This window comes from Sciurus vulgaris (assembly GCF_902686455.1).
Source record: "Sciurus vulgaris genome assembly, chromosome: 7".
Lineage (NCBI taxonomy): Eukaryota > Metazoa > Chordata > Mammalia > Rodentia > Sciuridae > Sciurus > Sciurus vulgaris.
In genome coordinates this window covers 154,566,325-154,584,358 of record NC_136467.1, presented here as the reverse complement: position 1 = coordinate 154,584,358, position 18,034 = coordinate 154,566,325, and the positions used below count along the sequence as shown (strand labels likewise).

General features: G+C 40.0%; 1 protein-coding gene across 3 annotated transcripts; it reads right to left on the bottom strand.

The window, feature by feature from the left end:
- Positions 1-418: 418 nt before the first annotated feature.
- MRS2 (magnesium transporter MRS2) lies at positions 419-17,391 on the bottom strand. Of its 3 annotated transcripts, XM_079148711.1 has the most exons (12): positions 17,124-17,391; positions 16,520-16,593; positions 14,045-14,081; positions 11,541-11,653; positions 9,716-9,889; positions 8,256-8,386; positions 6,974-7,090; positions 5,667-5,819; positions 5,419-5,536; positions 1,547-1,660; positions 1,266-1,449; positions 419-1,105 (listed from the first exon to the last, which is right to left on the bottom strand). In XM_079148711.1, the coding sequence occupies exons 1-11, from the start codon at positions 17,272-17,274 to the stop codon at positions 1,291-1,293; spliced, it is 1,341 nt and encodes a 446-aa protein (XP_079004837.1). In that variant the 5' UTR covers positions 17,275-17,391; the 3' UTR covers positions 419-1,105; positions 1,266-1,290. The 3 variants fall into 3 exon arrangements, with proteins under 3 accessions (XP_079004837.1, XP_079004836.1, XP_079004838.1); XM_079148710.1 differs by having other exon boundaries at positions 419-1,449; XM_079148712.1 differs by lacking the exon at positions 1,266-1,449.
- Positions 17,392-18,034: the final 643 nt, after the last annotated feature.

The following is an 18,034-nucleotide window of genomic DNA, read 5'->3' as shown; positions in this document are numbered from 1 at the left end:
GGTCTCTGAACTTCCTCTCTCAATGCCACAGTGGGGTGTCATTGGGTGCCAAAGCATCAGCGTCGCTTCGTGCTGACACTTTTATCATGACACCTGTGGTGTGAGAGCTGCTTTGGCCACTACTCTGCAGGCACATCCACTGCAGAGTTCTAGAGAGTTCTAGGGTACGCGGGCACTGAAGCTCGGGCAGAGAAGACGGTGAGTAGGACGGCAGCTTTCAGATAGGCCTTAGCCATCTGTTCTAAAGCCAGACTCCTGACTGTGGAAATCAGAAGTATCAGAATTCTGACATTTATCTCTCCTCTCGTCCCTCTGTTAACTTTTGAGGTGCAGGCAATATAGACTGGCTAGGCTGTATACATTTTCATTTTCAGGAGAGGTGCTGGAAACTAACAGAATGGAGATACTCCTTTTCAACTGCTTCCAAAGGTTCTGTTTATAGGCAACCAAAGAAAAAGTTTCAGGGGTTAAGAAAGTGAAATCTTAATTGGAATCCACATAATAGTGACATTAATGTTTAAAAATATGCCTTATATCTATAAAAAGGGGCAAACACAAGAAAATAGTTAAGCCAAGGACTGATTTTAAAGCACAAACGTCCAGAGTTTGTTGTAGGGTTAACACGTATCAAGCTAGCTTTTCAGTCACCTGAGTCAGGAAATTCACATGTCCATGATCCCTGTACCAAGACCTGCAGCTACCCGATCTCAGTATGGATTTATCAAGTGTCTAGGCTTCAAGATTCAGCACAGTATGTATAAATTAAATAAAAAGCACATAACAGTCTATTCTTAGGTTAATTAATCTGTGTGTCTATAAAAAACTATTTGTAGGAAATAGAATTTTGGCTTTTTACAAAGCAAGTACTTTGTTTCTTAGAATTCTGGTTGTGACTGTCATAACTTAAGTATCAAAATTTTTCAAGTGTATAACTCTATAAAACAAAGTGATAGTATTAGAAACATAAAAACATCTAGCATGCACCAGGTTGCTGCTAACGGTCTGTCAGGATGCTCCTGTTCGGTCCAAGTCCATCTGGCCTGAGGCTGTGCTTCAGTTCCACCCTTCTATCTGCCAGAAAGGTCTTCTTAGGTAAAGAGGCCATCTAAATAAAGCAGGAAATTTTACTTTAGTGCATGTCTTTCTAAAAAGAACAGCTACTAGTAAAACACCATAGAAAGGAGGACTGTAAGTCTGTGTATCTAAAGTCTGTATTCCAGTGGTGTCCTCTTCAACAGATGAAAAACTGGCGGTCAAGGTCATACCTTTTCTCAATCAGAACACTGTCCGCTACATGATAAAACTTATGCAAGAACTACATCTGTCCAAATGCGTAGTGCCTGTCAGTGTTCTAAAGAGCCCAGTCTCTTGTCTACTGTGCCAGGCACCGTGCTGCACATATTCTCTCATTGAGTCCTCCCAATCATCGTTTGAAGCAGGTGGTATTAACTGAATGGAGGGAGGTTTAGAGAAATTAAGTAACTTCTGTGGCCTCACAAAGCCTGTGATCACCTCTCTGAAATACTGTGAACCAGACCCTTCATACCATGGAAGGCAAGGGAGCTTCCAGTTGTCGTCCAAGGAAGGAGAGCAAACGCCTCCAGATAAGGCCACTTCCCAGAAACATGATTCCTGTGATCAGCCAGAACACTCTGTGGTCCTGAAAGAGAACAGAGCTCATCTCAATCACAAAAGGCTAGGTTCCTTGCAGATAAAATTTCAAAATTTATTGCCCAGAGTTTAAAGGAAGCCTTCTGTTACTCACACAGCTCTTTCCTATAGAAAGGAAGAAGTACCCGGATAACACCGAGAGATCAAGAACTGAGAAAACAGAGCAAAAGAAAATCTAACAGGGTTTAAATACTAAGTCATCTGTGAGCAAGCATAACTGCTTTGTTTCTTCTAGTCTCTATTTGTACCCCACACAAATCTACACACTTATGACCTAGAGGACATAGAACCAGTTTTCAGCTTATAGCCGCAGTTACCCAAACTGTGAGCTGGGATGCCACAGCACTGCAGAGCCTTTTAAGCTTTCAAGGGAAATATGCAAAAATAAACCATAAACATAAGAAAGACTTTTGGTCTAGTAATGCTAGACCAAAAAGTAGGACAGCATGAACCAGAGGGGTTTGGGAACATCAGTAAACAATTTTCCTATCTTCAGAATTCACTTTTACAGTGCAGTACATTTTTAGTTCGTGTATTAATGTACAGAATTTAATCTCTCAAAGGGAAGAATCTCAACAGCTGTGCCAATAGTTGGTGACCAACCATGGCTTGGTTAGCTGCAGTGAGTGAGAGCACATGACAGTCTGCAAAGCAATTTATCAGCTATTACTGATGGGAAACTCATCATTTATTGGGCAGAAATCTGCCTTTAAAGATTTAACATGAAGTTAGATGTCAGACATGAGCAATTAGGAAGGTAAGTGTTAACTGCTTTCTGATGATGAAAACGTTTCCAGTTGTCCAAACTGAGGGTCCTAGTTTACTAAGCAAAAATTCTGTTTAAATGAGATTTCATATACACAGCTTACTATTGTTCTTCACTCTGGATTAGTCCTTCAGTCCCTAAACCAAAGGTCTAGAGATGGCAAAATATGATAAAAGTGAGAGGCAAGCTAGGTCAGAGGCAGACCAAATTCAAAGCTCCATGTGCCAGCACACACACAGTGTGAGACCTCTTGAAGTCAAGTAAAGGGACATGCTTCTGGGAGCTGGAGATTTTCTGCTTGGGAGTGCCCTGCATACTGAGGATATGTGCCTTCACATCCGGTGGTCAACATACCATCTCTGTATTCTTGTATGCCCTTCATGTCCCTGACTCCTCTATTTCCCTTAGAAAAAGCTACAGAGCATCTGAATGTGCCAGAGGCTACAAAAAGCACTGAAAACAGATAGGGATATGTCAAATGTACTCAGAAGCCAGCATGAAAGAAATCATTTGAGCATCAAAATAATAATAGTAACATAATTAAGACTCCATGAATATATATGCTGATATATGTGAAAGGTAGGTGGGAGAGAAGGGAACACTACTGTATAACCCTGTGCCGGCTGATTACTGGAAAGGAGGGACTCTGGTAACCATCACAGTAATATCTGACTCGGGCATGAATCAATTCTGGACCACTTAGTGAGGCTGCAGATGTGGCTCAGTGGTGGAGCACCTGCCTAGAATGTACCAAGCCTTGGGTTTAATCCCTAGCATACAAAAACCAATAAACGAGAGGGTGGAAATCCCATGAAAACAGGATTTTACATAGTCTCACAGTATTTCCCCATAGGACACAATTTCAAAGAAAAAAGGAGAGAAAGTTGGCATACAACACCTTAACCAAAGTTAGTAGTGACAGGACAAACTGACGTGACTTCTGATGGGGTTCACTGTAAAAAGCACACTGACAAATGCAAAAGCAGACATGAAGGGCCCCCCAGTTGACTTGTATTCTTCATTAAGTCTGAAAATACATTAAAAAGTTCTCCTAGCAGCAGGGTGCAGTGTGTGCAACATAATACTAGCAACTCAGGAGGCTGAGGCAGGAGGATTGTGGGTTCACAGCCAGTCTCAGCAAAGCCTTAGGCAGAGCAACTCACAGAGACTTTAAAACAAAACAAAACACAAATGCTGGGGATGTGGCTCAGGTAAGTGCCCCTGGTTTAATCCCCGGTACCCCCCACAAAAGATAAATAATTTCTCTTAAAGTCACTATTGTAAATATCAGTGCTGACTATGTAGGAAATGAAGACAACTGACATCCATGGATTAATGAATACTTTCATCATCCCTCGGAAAACCCAAAATTTTTAATTCTGATGAAGTACCTATCTGAGTCTTGTTCATGTAGCTACTTCTCAAGCTCAAATTACTACCCACCACTCATATCTCACGGGTTGCTGTTGCTTTGTCCCTAGGACTGCATAGGAAGGATCTTTACCTGTGTGGGGTGGGTAGCAGGGATAGGGCTTCATTACACTGCCCAGGCCAGCCTCAAAATCCTGGACTCCAACAAAGCTGAGTAGCTGGGATGACAGGTGTGTGTCACCATGTCTGGTTTAAAAAGGAGTTAACAAAACAAAACCCCCCCACCTTTTTAAAAATAGGCATTAAGTGAGAGAAAGATATTAACAAATGTATGACATTTCCTTTCTGTTTCAAATTCCACCGAAGGGAGCATAAAAATGCCTAGTGCTGGCTGTGCCTCAGGAGCGTGATGGTCTTTTGCATACTCTGAACAAGCAACTGCACACCTGAGGAATGTGACTGACAGGAAGAGCAGAACCATCTGGGCGTGTGTATCTTGAAGGGCAGGTGTCTGGGTTGGAGGAAGGGATACAGAAGAGGAGACCTGAGAGATGAGCAGGAGCTGACGATGCAAAACAGGAGGCAGGAAAAGAAATGCTGAGCACAGCGGCTGCAGACACCGAGGAGCCCACCATGGACCACGGGTCTGGCCACTTACCATGAGGCTAATCAAAAGTGACTACTTTTATGCAGAAGAATGACATAATCAGATTATCTTTGAAAGACCACTTTTTTAAAAGCAGTCTTCCTGATGAGATGATGTGGACTGGGCTAGAGTGACAGCCACAGAAACAGCAGACCCTTAGGCTAATCAGGACACAGAATCAAACAGCAGTGTATGCTAACTGCACATCCTAACATTTAAATCAGTGCTAGAAGTATTAGACAACAGTCTCTGAAAACACAAGGCTGTTGCCATGTAAACAAATCTGGGAGTTCCATGCTCTGTTAACATGGAAAGTCTAATCTTTGGGTTAGAGTCCTAATCGTTATTTTCTAGCTCAGCATCCTTGGCCAAGTTACTTGAATTTTCTGAGCATGTTTTCTTATCTACAAAGTAGGTATAATAAATCTATTTTCACAGAATTGTAATGATTGAGCCAAATGAAATAAGCAGACTTCCAGGTACATTACCAGACATGTCTGAATGAAAAACTCATTAACAGTGCCCCTGTGCTGAGGTTGTGGCTCAGTGATGGAGCGCTTGCCTAGCATGTGTGAGGCATTGGTTCGATCCTCAGCACCACATAAAAATAAATAAATAACATAAAGGTATTGTGTCTATCCACAACTAAACAACAACAACAACAACAAAACAAACAAAAAATCAAACAAACAAAAAAACAGTGCCTCACAGTATAACACCATTATTGAGTCTTCCCCATATGAAGTTAGGTGTTTTGGGAAACAAAGTAAAATATGCTATATTTTTTACACCTATGTTGTACTATGATCTAAAAATACTACCTGAATTCAAAGTCAGATTACATTTATTTCACTATGTGAGCATACCCATTAGACTTACCAAAAAAAAAAAAAAAATCCACTAAAAACCTCATCTTCAAAACAGTGAAAATAACCCCTAAAATACTGAAATGATATCCTCTTACCTCCTCAAGGGAAGATTCCAAATTCATTCCAAAAGCAACTCCCATTAGTCCAAAGAGAGAGAGAGAGAAGGTTCCCATGGTCAACTGCAGGTTCAATCTCATCATCACATTACGGTGACTGCAGGGGAGGACACCAACCAGAGAGCAAATTCACTACATCATCTAATTAATTAATTACATTTCCTTAAGATCTTTATTACTTTACAATAATTTTACAAATACTTGCTTCATATATGATGCTTTCCTACCTGTCCAGATTGATGAAGATGATACTCTGTGAGTCATCAATCAATGCCCTCAGTTCCCGAGCTGCATTAGAAAGATCTTCAGCTAATCGGTGGTAGTTTTCCAAGAGCAACTCCATCTCTTCAGCATGGTCAATCCCAGTACTGCTCTTCTCACTTCAATTTAAAAAGCTGACATAATTAACAAGCCCTCAATATGTGCATCACACATTTAGTACCCAAAACTTTCTGAATTAGTATGCGACATTTGGCCACCAGAGAAAAAACAGGCTTTGTCTCTTTTACTGTGCCTATGGCCAATATGAAAGGCTCTGTCAACTGATCTTAAACACCATACAGAGAACTCAAGGACAAAGATTCCAACATTAGTAGGCTAGTTAACTCCACAGTGTTCCAATCCAAGAGACGCCTGCAAGTAAGTGTGATCAGAGGAAAACTCCAATGTGAGTGATGAGGAATCAGTACGCATCCAAAACCACTCTCAGGTAAAACAAAATCAGAATCAAAAGTGAACATGAAGAGCATTTCCTTTCCAAGTTGAACATATGTCTTTTCACATCTGAAGAAATGTTTCTGAATGATATCAATACATCATTATTTTCCTCTTATTTATTACAACCTCCATCAAGGATAAGCATTCTGTGATATATTTAAATATGTGTGTATACTAGAGATGGATAAGCCTGAGCAAAGCAAGAAAGAGTATATTTAAACTTCTGCTACTATGTTTAAAGGCTATATACTAAACACTATACAGCCCTTCTTATTTTAGTACCTCATTAGAATGTAAACAGCTAATCTCTCAAAATGCTTAAAATCTGTACAAATCATAGGAACTATATACATCATAAAGATGTCTGTATTCATTCCTGAATACTGCTCTACAAAGAACAAAATGTTTGGGGCATTTAAAAAAAAAATATTCAACTTCAGTGTGCCCAAGAGTAAATGATTTCCAAGTTCATAAAAAGCATCTGACTGTTTTTACATTAGACCAAACAATCTCCATCTTACTCATCTCCCTTTATCCCACTTTCCCTCCCTAGCGTGAACTTCTCTCCCTCTCTTCCATTCTGCTCTCTGTAAGTTACTTCAGTAGGCGTGTGTGCCAGTTTGGTGGTTGGTCCCTTGAGGATGAAGGTAACTGTGTTTAGATTCATCTCAGATCAGCAACGTTAGGATGCAGGACTGCAGAGGGAAAAAGTGAATCAACTCAGGATGAAAAATGGCTGTATCCTCTACTCCATGAGCCTTAACAGGACTGAAGATTCACCCTGCAGAAATAAATAACAAGGCAGGACTGCACTTACAAGACTTGCGGGTCACTCCACTTTGTCAGACAGAGCTCTTCTAGCAACTCCTCCTCATCCAAGATCTCCAGAATTGACTCCTTGAAAATCTTAATATCTGTTTCTAACTCTGACAGACTGTAAGAACAGTTACACAGAAATGATCAAAAGAATAAACTTATAGCATTCCACCATAAGAATAGCACCTTCTTAAGGCATATTATCAAGTTCATCCACCTATCACTCATAAACACTGACTTGTTAAAAAAAAATTCAACAATTACTATGCAAAAAATCAATTCCCAAATCAAAACTAAATTGGTGAACTTAATCAGTGAAATAAATATAAATTTCAGCACATATTATTTATTTCAGAAACATAATCACTGTGAATTTTTGGCTTGGAGCTAAGTAGGGTGATGTCATTCCAGTGATTCCTGGGGCTGAGATGGGAGGATTCCAAGTTTCAGGTCAGCCTTGACAACTTAGTGAGACATTGTCTCAAAAAAAAAAAAAAAAAAAAAAAAGGGTCGAGTGTGTAGCTCAGTGGCAGAAGGCCCATCCGTGGGTTTGATCCCTGGGTTCAATCCTCATTATCACAAACAAGATTTCTGGTTTGGGAATTTATTCTTAATCAATATGCATGATAATATAAGAACAGACCATTCACTGTTTATGTATTTGTGTTACTGGGGATGGAACTCAGGGACATGCATGTTAGATAAGCATTCTACCATTGAGCACCCCCAATTCCAGATTATTTACTCTTAACTGATAAAAACACCTCAACATTTTAGACAAAAAAAATCCTCCTCAATTAGAACTTTTAACAATTTCTTTTCTTTCTTTCATCATCATCATCTTTTTTATAGTGCTAGGGATTACACTAAGGCCTTGAGCATCCTAGGCAAATGATCTACCACTGAGCCACATCCCCAGCCCTTAACTGTTAATTCTTTTGAAGGAGTTTTAGGGAGTACAAATCTGAGAGCATGTTTAGTCAACTTGTGATAAAAATTAAAATAAAGAGTCATTACCATTAGCAAGACTACTTGGTATTTTTTAAAACAAGAATCATGCTGGGTACAGTAGTGCATGTCTTGTTTCAAAATTTAAAAATAAAGGCTGGGATGTGGTTCAGTGGTTAAGTGCCACTGGGTTCAATCCCTGGTACCAAAAAAAAAAAAAAAAAAAAAATTTTATTCTGTATGTAAGTTTATGCTAACAATTCACTGCTATGATGTCTGAGAGAAGCTGAAGACATTTATCATTAGCTCCCAACTTGGTAAACCAGCAGAGTTACCTTTTGCCATTCTGCAGTAAGATGTGCAGTTTGCTTCTGTCTACAGAAGAATGTCTGGGGTCCACTAAAGCTTCCAGCGTCTCAAGGATCAGTGGCTGCAAAACGCTAAGTTTCCCCTGAAGGGTGTTGATCTAGATAACAACATGACCTTTCATAAGAATTAAAACAACCTTTTTAGAATACTTGGGGTCAGTGAATCCTCTGATTAAATACAGAAACTTATAATATCTAGAAATGTTCAAAATGCTTCAGAACATGGTCAATGCTGGAATGCCTATTACAGACAATTAAAAAATGATCTCCTGGGTTAAAGGAATTATGCATGATATCATCATTAGGTTCAGATATGGTTGACAGAGAATTAACTCTCCGAGGAGAGTCCCCCTATAGACAATTATTATAAAAGGACTGGGGGATTGATTAAAAGAAAATTGGCCATTCCAAGGTTAAAGTGCACAATTTACTGTAAGTAAATAATACCTACGGTCTTTATAAATGGAATATAGCTCAAAATTCTGATGAAAAATAGTCTTTAGAGTCCTAATTTAACTTGGGACTTTAAAAAAAATAACAAAATCAGTGTAAAGTCAAAAGTATACTTTTCTTATTCAGGGCTAACACCAGTATATTTGATATTCAGCAGCAATGCACTAATACATCTATATTAGTTAAAAAACTGAAATCTTTCTAAACCAGCTGGAAAACAGAACAGTACTGATTTAAGTGATAAAATTAATAATATAAATTCTAATATACACTGTTTACGTCAGAAGCACAATTACTACAAAGCTGAGATTTTCTGAATTGGAAAATGGTGTCCAGTCAAAGTGCTTGCTGCAGGTGTGTATGGAGGAGCTACTGCCAGTTTCGGCTCCAGATAGCCAGACTTAGGCAGATTTAATGTTTTAGTATCCAAAGAGATGCCAAAGCCTCTGCCCAGCAAGGTTGGGGAGGCTGCCGAGGGTCAAAGTCCAGGTGTTCCTGAGGATCATCTAGTCACAGTCCCTAAGGAGGGCTTGGGTAACGGTAACTTCCTTCATTAGAAAACTTGTTCCTCGTGGGAGATGCTGGCCTTGCTTATTGTGTAGTGTTCCTTCAGAAGGAGATCCTCCTGGCACCTCATTTAGTGGCAAGCAGGATGTATATCCCAGCAGACACCCTAAGCACCCTCTCTACTGCCCCCAAGGCTGCTGATACACAGATGGAAGGCTCACCAGCCTGCGCAGCCCTCAGAGGCCACTGTCTATGTCTCCTGCTGACGCCTCTTTCTAACACCAGCATGGGCTGTAGTGCTCTATGTCCTCAGCAGGGCAACGCAATACTTTCCCCATTCGGACCCTCACAAATGCTTTCCTCTGGGAGGAGGATGTGGTCAGCAAGATGGCACTGACCCAACACCAACCCGTCTCTCACCCAGCGTCTGAAGCCCCAGCTCGAGAGGTCCACTACAACAGGCTTACCCAGTATTGCAGGAGTGCTTCTATAGCTCTGAACTCAAAAGGTAAAGGGTACGTGACAAGTTGGCCTTCTCCAGCCAACTGGGATGGGAGTTCCCGGAACAGCCATTGCTCCAAGTTTAAATTACGATAATCTAGTATCAGAAGGCACTCCGGAGTTATCACAGCTTTCAAATACTGTTAAGAAGAAAAACAGCCAATATATACACATACATATACACACATTCACATACACGCAGATTGTAGATCTGTAGGAGGGAAACCATTCATGAAAGTGTTGAATTAACATTTTAAATTTTGGATTAAAACAAAACCAAATCAGTGTTCACTTGGCTTGTCAAAGAAAAAAATCAAGGCATATTTTTAATAGGAAGGAAACCTAAATATATATATTAGTCTTGATACCTCCAACTCATTCTCAATAGAACTGGAATTACTCACACAAATTATATATTTATTAAGACTTCCAGGGCAATCATGAGGGAAACAGGGAATAAAGGGAAAGGTTTCCTTAAAAACCTTTCTTAAAAATCAGGTATTGGGTAGATTTTAAGAAAACACCTTGTTTCCTTGTAAGTACTTTGGCTTAAGTAGAAAAGTTTCCTTTCAAAAAGTGAATTTGAAATTACCAAGATAAAACACAGTCTTTCTGATTCAATTTAGAACAGTATGAAATTAGGTATTTTTCTAAAGAGAAGCTGGCATCTTTAATGTAAAGAGTAGAGACAGCCTGTGACTCCTATATTAGTAACATAGAAATTATGAACTTTTTTTAACCTTTTCCCCAACATTTTATTATAAAAATTTTTGAATGAGAAGTTGAAAGACTATACAGCAAACACTATATACCCACCATTTACATTACACAATTAACATCCTGCTAAGTTCGCTTTACCACATATCTGTCTACTCTTCATCAAAGACATACTATACTGTTTTGAACAATGCTAGCTACTGATACCAAGAATGAAGATTTTCTGGAGAAAAATCACTTGGGAGAAGACTGTTTCCACTGTCGTTATTTTTAATATTCTAGACAAATGGACAAAAATCTGCCACCAAAAACGTTTTGCAGAAAGCAAGCCCATGCCCACTGCAGGGCCAATACCATAGAGACCTGCGTCTTCCCACCTCTTTCAGAACCCCAACGTGCACCCACAGTGACAGTGGTGTGAATATGCTGCATTACTGGGAACAGTCAATGTACTTGGTGCTCTAAGCAGATAAGGAAAGGTACAATGTATTTTAGAAAGCTTTCAATAAAAATTAAATCATGGTGTCAGAATTTAACATATTCCTGGGCTATTTTAAAAAATAGAATTCGTTCCTGGGAGCTAAGATTATACTATAATTACACATAATGGGATGGAAGTGAAAAAATACATTATAAATCAAGGTTCTTTTTCTTAAAATTTTAGGAAGTAGAGCTGGGTTTGTAGCTTAGTGGTAGAGTGCTTGCCTAGCACAGGTGAGGCACAGGGTATGATTCTCAGCACCACAGAAAAATAAAGAAAATAAGGTATATATATATAAGAAAGAATGTTCAGAATACTTAAAAAATTGTTTTTAGAAAGTAGAGACTAAATTTGAACAAGAATGAGGATCACAAAATTTTTTCAATATATAACAGTATTATGCCTGTTGAGCATACCAATATAATCCATGAAAAATGAGTCCTACTTTTAATATATTAAATTTAAAAATAGTCTATATTTCACATAGGTATTTTAATTCCAAGATGACTTTCAACTTAGATATTGACTGAGATGGCTAGGACATAACTGTGATAAGACTGTGGAGAATGACAGACGAAGAGGAAATCCTTTACCTCCATTCTCATGATGATCCTATTGTTTCTGGTTGTGATGCTCATCACATGCTGAAATCTCAAATCTCTGGCTTGAAGACCTAACTCTTGGTATAATTCAGTTTTCTTCCTTTCTATAGAAGTGAAGAGTGAGTTAAACTAATAGATCAGAGTTCAGATATCATGTCAGGGCCCCTCCCTCACCCTCAGCACCATCAGGACAAGTCTCTATTTTGACCAGAAACAAAAGCTAAAACAAAGTCTTTGTAATATCCATTTTTAACCTCAAAATATCAAGCCTACCCTGACCCATGCTGGCAGATGGCAGATGACATGCTTTAGAGAAAAGCTAAAGGAACCAAGAGGTTTCACACATGCACAAGAATGATCTCTGAAGAGTCTCAGCTGACTCTTAAGAGCAGACAGAACAGGGCTGGTTTTGACCACGTTGTTTCTAAATACCTGGCAGGAGAGTATAGCCTGAGCACAGTCCTACATGGACATTTAAAAGGAAAAAAATGTGTTTTTTCTCTCATGTAACTTAATAGGTACCCTTGTGTCAGCCCTATCAAAAGTAAGTAAAGCTGGAGGTTATAGAGGAAGGGTTCTTGTGTGGGAATGCCTAACAAAAATTATCACAAGGGACTCTAAAGTCACAAGTTTGTCCTGAGTTAATTTGAGCCTGATCTCATAAAACTACAAATCTTCCTACTCTCCTACACTGATATACTTGATCTGTTTTCCATTGATATGATTAGGCGTTACTGTCTCATGGTTTTCAGAGACTGGCTGAGATACTAATTGCTTTTGTGCTAATCATTCACAAAAAAAGTAATGCTATGCTGTCTTGTTTACTGTTGTCTTAGCATGCTCCCTGCCTACGTATGCCCGGTCCAGGTGCCTGCCATCTGCCACTGTGGACCTCTGAACTGCTCTGATGCTGAATACCCTCAACTGTCCACGCCCCACTTGACCAAGAAAAAGAACTTTAGATTACTTCCCCCAACTTCAGCCTGCCCTCCTTTAGCAGGACAGCTTGGAGATGTCCTTGCCCATTTTCCCACAAAAATGGAATGCAAAAATTGACATTACACTGGGGAAATATAACAGTGGTCCACTTTATGCTTTGAATATAGCCCTTGGTGCTCTGCCACTGCAATTTATTTTTAAATTGGACATGTTTCTTTCTCTTCCTCTCCCCCTGCTCCTCCTTATTCTCTCACCTTCCCTATTCTCAGGGGAAACAGGATTAACTTTCTTCCCCATTTTATGCAGAGTTATCTGTCCCTGAGTACATATCCACCATAGGAATGAAGTAATCCAGACTTTGTGGATGGTACCAGAAGATCTAAGAAATGACTAGCTCCCAAATTAACAAATAAATTACAACTCCAATAGAGAACATGTGGAGCATAGCCTTTGAATCTCACCTCTTTAAAAGTCCCCTGTGCCTGCTAATAGGTAGAATTACAGCCTTTGGGACAGGAATCCCCTGTGTTTCTCCTTTGCTAGCAAAGTAATAAACATCTTTTTTCTCAAAACAAACAAACAAAAACAAGCCAAACTCTAGTCCCTTCTCTTTTCTCTACTTTGTTTCTCTATATTTAGAAGTCCCTGGGACCAACATAAAACCAGTCATGCATCATTAGCACTTATGGTAGCGATTTCTAGCTCTAGACACAGAAGAACATCTTTCTAAGAATTTTACACAACTCAGCTTTCTTTTTTTCCTCATGACATCACCATCTTCAGAAGTGCAAACCAGTGAACAAGTTAAGTGTGATTTTCTTTGTTCTTGGACAAATACAAAATGAGAAAATTAAGTCAATTCTCACACTGGGTTCCCTTTCTGGAAAAGTAAATTCAAGAGAACACAGGATGAGAAACAAGGCATCATACTGGCTCCGGCAGTATCCGTTTTTACAAGTCAAACTAAACCTGCGACAGGGCTCTTTTGGAGATGTTGAGCAAAAAAAGAAAAAAACACACACACACACACACTAGGAGCTTTCTCCATTAGGAAAGAAAAGGATCACATGGCTGAAAGTGCAGAGGAGATCTGAAACTCGAGTCTGAAGTCACACAGTCAAGTAACACCTTGCTTCATTTTAAAAAGTAGCTGTCCACAGAGGGCGGTCAGGGCAGGGTTCCATGTGACTGCCCTCCGGGATGTCAGTGGTATTATGTGACTATCTTAAACACGCTTCAGAATGAACATGAGGGTGCTGTAAGGGGGGCTGACAGAAGAGAAGCAAATGGGGGGACAAAGTGCCTTTATGCTCTAGCTCTACGCGCCCAAGTGTTCCTTAAATACCCTGTTACAGTCTAAGTGGCTCCTGCCAAAAGAAAATACTCCAGGGAGACTATGCACGGTCCAGGCATTGCCAGTCCAGGTTAGGACTGAAGAAAGGACTCCTTCAACACACAGTGCACAGCGAACACTGCATTCGAAACACTACAATTTCCTCAGTTCCCCCAGGTTCTCATTCACTGATTAAAAATGTGATTTAGAAGAAAATACTCACCAAAAGAAGTGACATTTCCCTCTTGGTCAAATTTTGTCTGTAGGTCATAAAAACAACATATTTTTCTTAAATTAGTATACTATTAATAGTAGTAATATCTCCAAAATACTGAAATGAAGTTATAAACCACAAGTGACCTCCTCTACGTTAATCATTTCTCACATCCCAGCGGTCAACCAGTAAGCCAGAGAAGTCTCCAGATGGCTACAAAGACTTTTGAGAAAAGAACACTTGATGTTTCCCTACTTTTTTTTTCCTTTTCTTCTTTTTTTTGTTTGGCGGTATGGAAAATTGAATCCAGAGTCTTGAGCATGCTAGGCGAGTGCTACACTGCTGCTTTATATTCCTAGCCACTTTTCAGATTTTATTTTGAGACAGAATCTAAGTTGCCCAGGCTGGCCTCAAACTTCTCATCCTCCTGCCTTAACGTCCTGAGTAGCCAGGATCACATGTGTGTACCACCTTGCCCAAACCTGTTTCTTGTCCCCCCACCCTTTTTTTTTTTATACTGGGGATTGAACCTAGGGGTGTTTAACCATGAACCACAGCCCCAGTCATTTTTTTATATTTAGAGACAGGGTCTCGCAGAGTTGCTAATGGCCTTGCTAAATTGCTGAGGTTGGCTTTAAACTCGCCATCCTCCTGCATCAGCCTTCCAAGCCGCTGGGGTTACAGGCATGTACCACAGCACCTGGCAGTTCCTTATCTTTTATCTTTTTCAGTAGACTGGTACCAAGTGCGGCCTAATGAACCTAAATGTATACTTGAGGTTAAGAAGTGTCTCTGCTAGGCACTGTGGAATCAATAAAGATGTACAGAAAAGGCCTCTTCAGATTTGAAGAGGATGGAATGCAAAAACCCCATTTCCTGTGAAGTAGAAGAATAGTCTTCTGTATGCTTTTCAACAGTCAAGTTTGAAGTTGTCAAATATTTAATTAAACTATTTGTTGGGCTGTACTGTTTATCATGCAAGACACATTCAGAAAGATAAACTCTAAATTATAGTAGCACGTACCGTACAGTCTTGGGTTACTGCTTTGGAAACATGTGGACTATTAGTAAGAACACAATAAAAACCCAAAATATAAATTTTAGTTTGCTTCTCATGAGCAAAGGTCAGTATGAATACATAAGTAGCCTAAACAACAGTAAAGGTAAGTTTTTAATCAAAAGAAGCTTTATATTTGTGTAATACAGACTAGCTTTCCTCCTTAGTTTTACTTCATAAACACATGTATCCGATGCAGAAAAATATGTAAAGTTAAACTTACAAAACTTAAATCACATGATTTAACAACTTTGAGAGTAATCCATGCTAATATTTTACTGGAAGTTCTTCCAGTTTTTTCCCTATAAAACATATTCATATTACACATACTTTTGGCATTCTCACCCTTCCAATATTAAATACTCTTGCATGTCAATATTTATGTATCAGTTTTTGTTTAATGTAATACTCCTAAAGAAGATCATACAACTGATCTTTAAAATATTTGATTTCTAAACTCATTATTTCAAACAGAATCAGCTGATTTTCTTAAGTGTTCCTAGCAGACAATTATTTCACCTGCAAGGAACTTTATTTCAGTACATAATTTGTGATTTTACATTCTTGTTTAACAAACTGGACAACACTTCCAGAATGCTGAATAAAAGTAAAAATTTTTACAGCTAATTCTGGGAGTTATCCTGTTATACATAGTTTAAAGAAAAGGTTTTGAGTCAAAATAATCATAACAGCTAAAAATTCCAGATGCGTATTACACACGAGGCTCTCTTTTAAGGGTTTTCATGTATGAGTCACTTTAATCTTCACAAAAATTCTATACGCTTTATTCCTAATTTACCAGATGTGAAAAGTATGGTACACAGATGTTATCATAAATTGACCAGGTCTATCTAGTTAACAAAAGTAGAGCTGAGGTTTGAATTTAGAAAATCTGTTTCAGAGCAAGTATTTTAAAAATCAAACTTCTGGAAAAATTAAAAGCTTACAAAAAGCTGCAAAAATGTAACCAATTCCTACATAGATTTCACCTAGGTCATCCTTTAACATTTTCCCAAGAGCCAAGACACAGATGTGAGATCTGCATTAGTTATCCATCCTGTTCCTGAACCATTCAGAGAGGGCTGCAGAGACCATGACTTTAGGAAAATAAGTATCTTAATTACTGTACTGCCTTCAGGGTGTTTCTACAAAGCCCAGTTTCAAGTACTTCTGCAGCGAATAGCCTTCAAGGGGTTCTAAACAGACTCCTGGGAAACTGTTCACGAAGGAAGCCTTGAATGTGATTCTAAAGCCCTGTTCTAGATAAAGGAGTTCTACAGTCATTTGCAAAGTTTTAAGAGCACTGCTAAGCAAACCCACCCGGCTCTCGAGTCACTGGTTAAGCACAACACACAGACAACAGGACTTACAACCATTCACTACAGAACAAAATAATTAAAAGCTCAGGCACCAGCCCATATACTCACCACAGTGAACACCTGGGCTACACTGGCTAGAGTGGCTTGAGAGACATCGGAAGTTCTAAACCGGTGCACCTCACCTGAAGAAAGAGTTAAGAGAAGTCCCTGTGATCAGTCTTTTTCCTGTAAAACACTATTAGTTTTCACACAGTTAAAATGCAACTTTCACAGTTTGTGGAGAACTTCATACATATATATATATATATATATGTACATATATATACATATACGTATATATATATTTTTTTGAACCTTTTTTTCTACAAGAAAAAGAAATACTACTACGTGTTAATTTTTAATATCTGTGGGTAATTAAGTTTGGCAGACTATTATTTTTAAAAAGTAATGGCTTCAGTACTGCATTGCCCTGAATATTTTTTTACATTTTAGAGTAGTGCGAACGAATGCACAATACAGTGTTCGGAGAAAATGCTTGTGGTAGCACCGGCCGAGCGGCGCGGGGCCCGGGACGGCACCTGGGCGGCGGGGACAGCACAGCGGCGCGGGCCCGAGACGGCACCTGGCCGGCTAGGCCGGCACAGCGGCGCGGGACCCGGGACGGCACCTGGGCGGCGGGGACAGCACAGCGGCGCGGGGCCCGGGACAGCACCTGGCCGGCGGGGACAGCACAGCAGCTTGGCCCGGCTCCGTCGGAGCAGGGGCGCCGCACCGCCGCAGGAGACCGTGGCCGGCAGGCCCCAGGCCAGGGCTCGCAGGGCGCCGCGGGGCAAGAGACGGGGCAGGCTCCTCAGGCACTCCATGGCGCTGCAGCGAGGAGGAGGCAGCCGTCGGAGACCAAGCCCTCATGCCGGACGCCGGTGCTCCGCGGGCACTGTGCGACCTGCGCCCCCGAGCGACGGCCGCTGCGCACTGGGCACGCGCGGGGGCCACTGGGCATGCGCAGGGCGCCGCGCATGCTTGGAAGGGGCCGGGGTGGGGCGAGCCTCCCGCTTCTGGTGGCTGATGGGAGTTTGTGTTTTGCAGCTGCACGTGTGAAGTTTAGCAGACAGCCTCAGGGCCGGGTGAGCCCCTTTTACCTGTGCAAATCCACCGTCCAGCCTAGGTTCTTTTGAAGTGATCGGACAGTTCGTAAAGGATCAATTATTTCTGTTAACTAGTTATTATTAAATATGAAAAAATAACTCAAAATGTGGACCATGCTTTGCAGTGTCTGGAGCATTTCCATTTATATAATGAAACCTGCAATTTGGAAGCCAGAGGCTATAAAACCATCCTCAAATCACTTCATTTACATTTAAGTTTAATGCAGCCAAAAATACTCAGTTGTCATAAGGAATAATATAATAATTTGCTAGTTAGGAATGAAAAACACACGATTTATGTTCTATGTTTAACAAGATAAAAGATAGCATCAATTTCAAGGTAACATTAATTTGTGTATTATGGAGAAAGATAAAAGCTTATGTACTTTATTTTCTAAATATAGCAAAACACTCCAATTTCAATCTTTAAGATATAAAAATAGTAATTCTGAGAGCACATTAGATACAGTATACACAC

Coding starts and splice junctions, on each gene's coding strand:
- MRS2 (XM_079148710.1), bottom strand. CDS start 17,274: ATGGAGTGCCTGAGGAGCCTGCCCCGTCTCTTGCCCCGCGGCGCCCTG. Junction 16,594..17,123: donor GTGCTGTCCCCGCCGGCCAG/GTGCTGTCCCGG, acceptor CTCTTTCTTCAG/GTGAGGTGCACCGGTTTAGA. Junction 5,820..6,973: donor TGGAGTGACCCGCAAGTCTT/GTAAGTGCAGTC, acceptor TTTAAATTGAAG/TGAGAAGAGCAGTACTGGGA.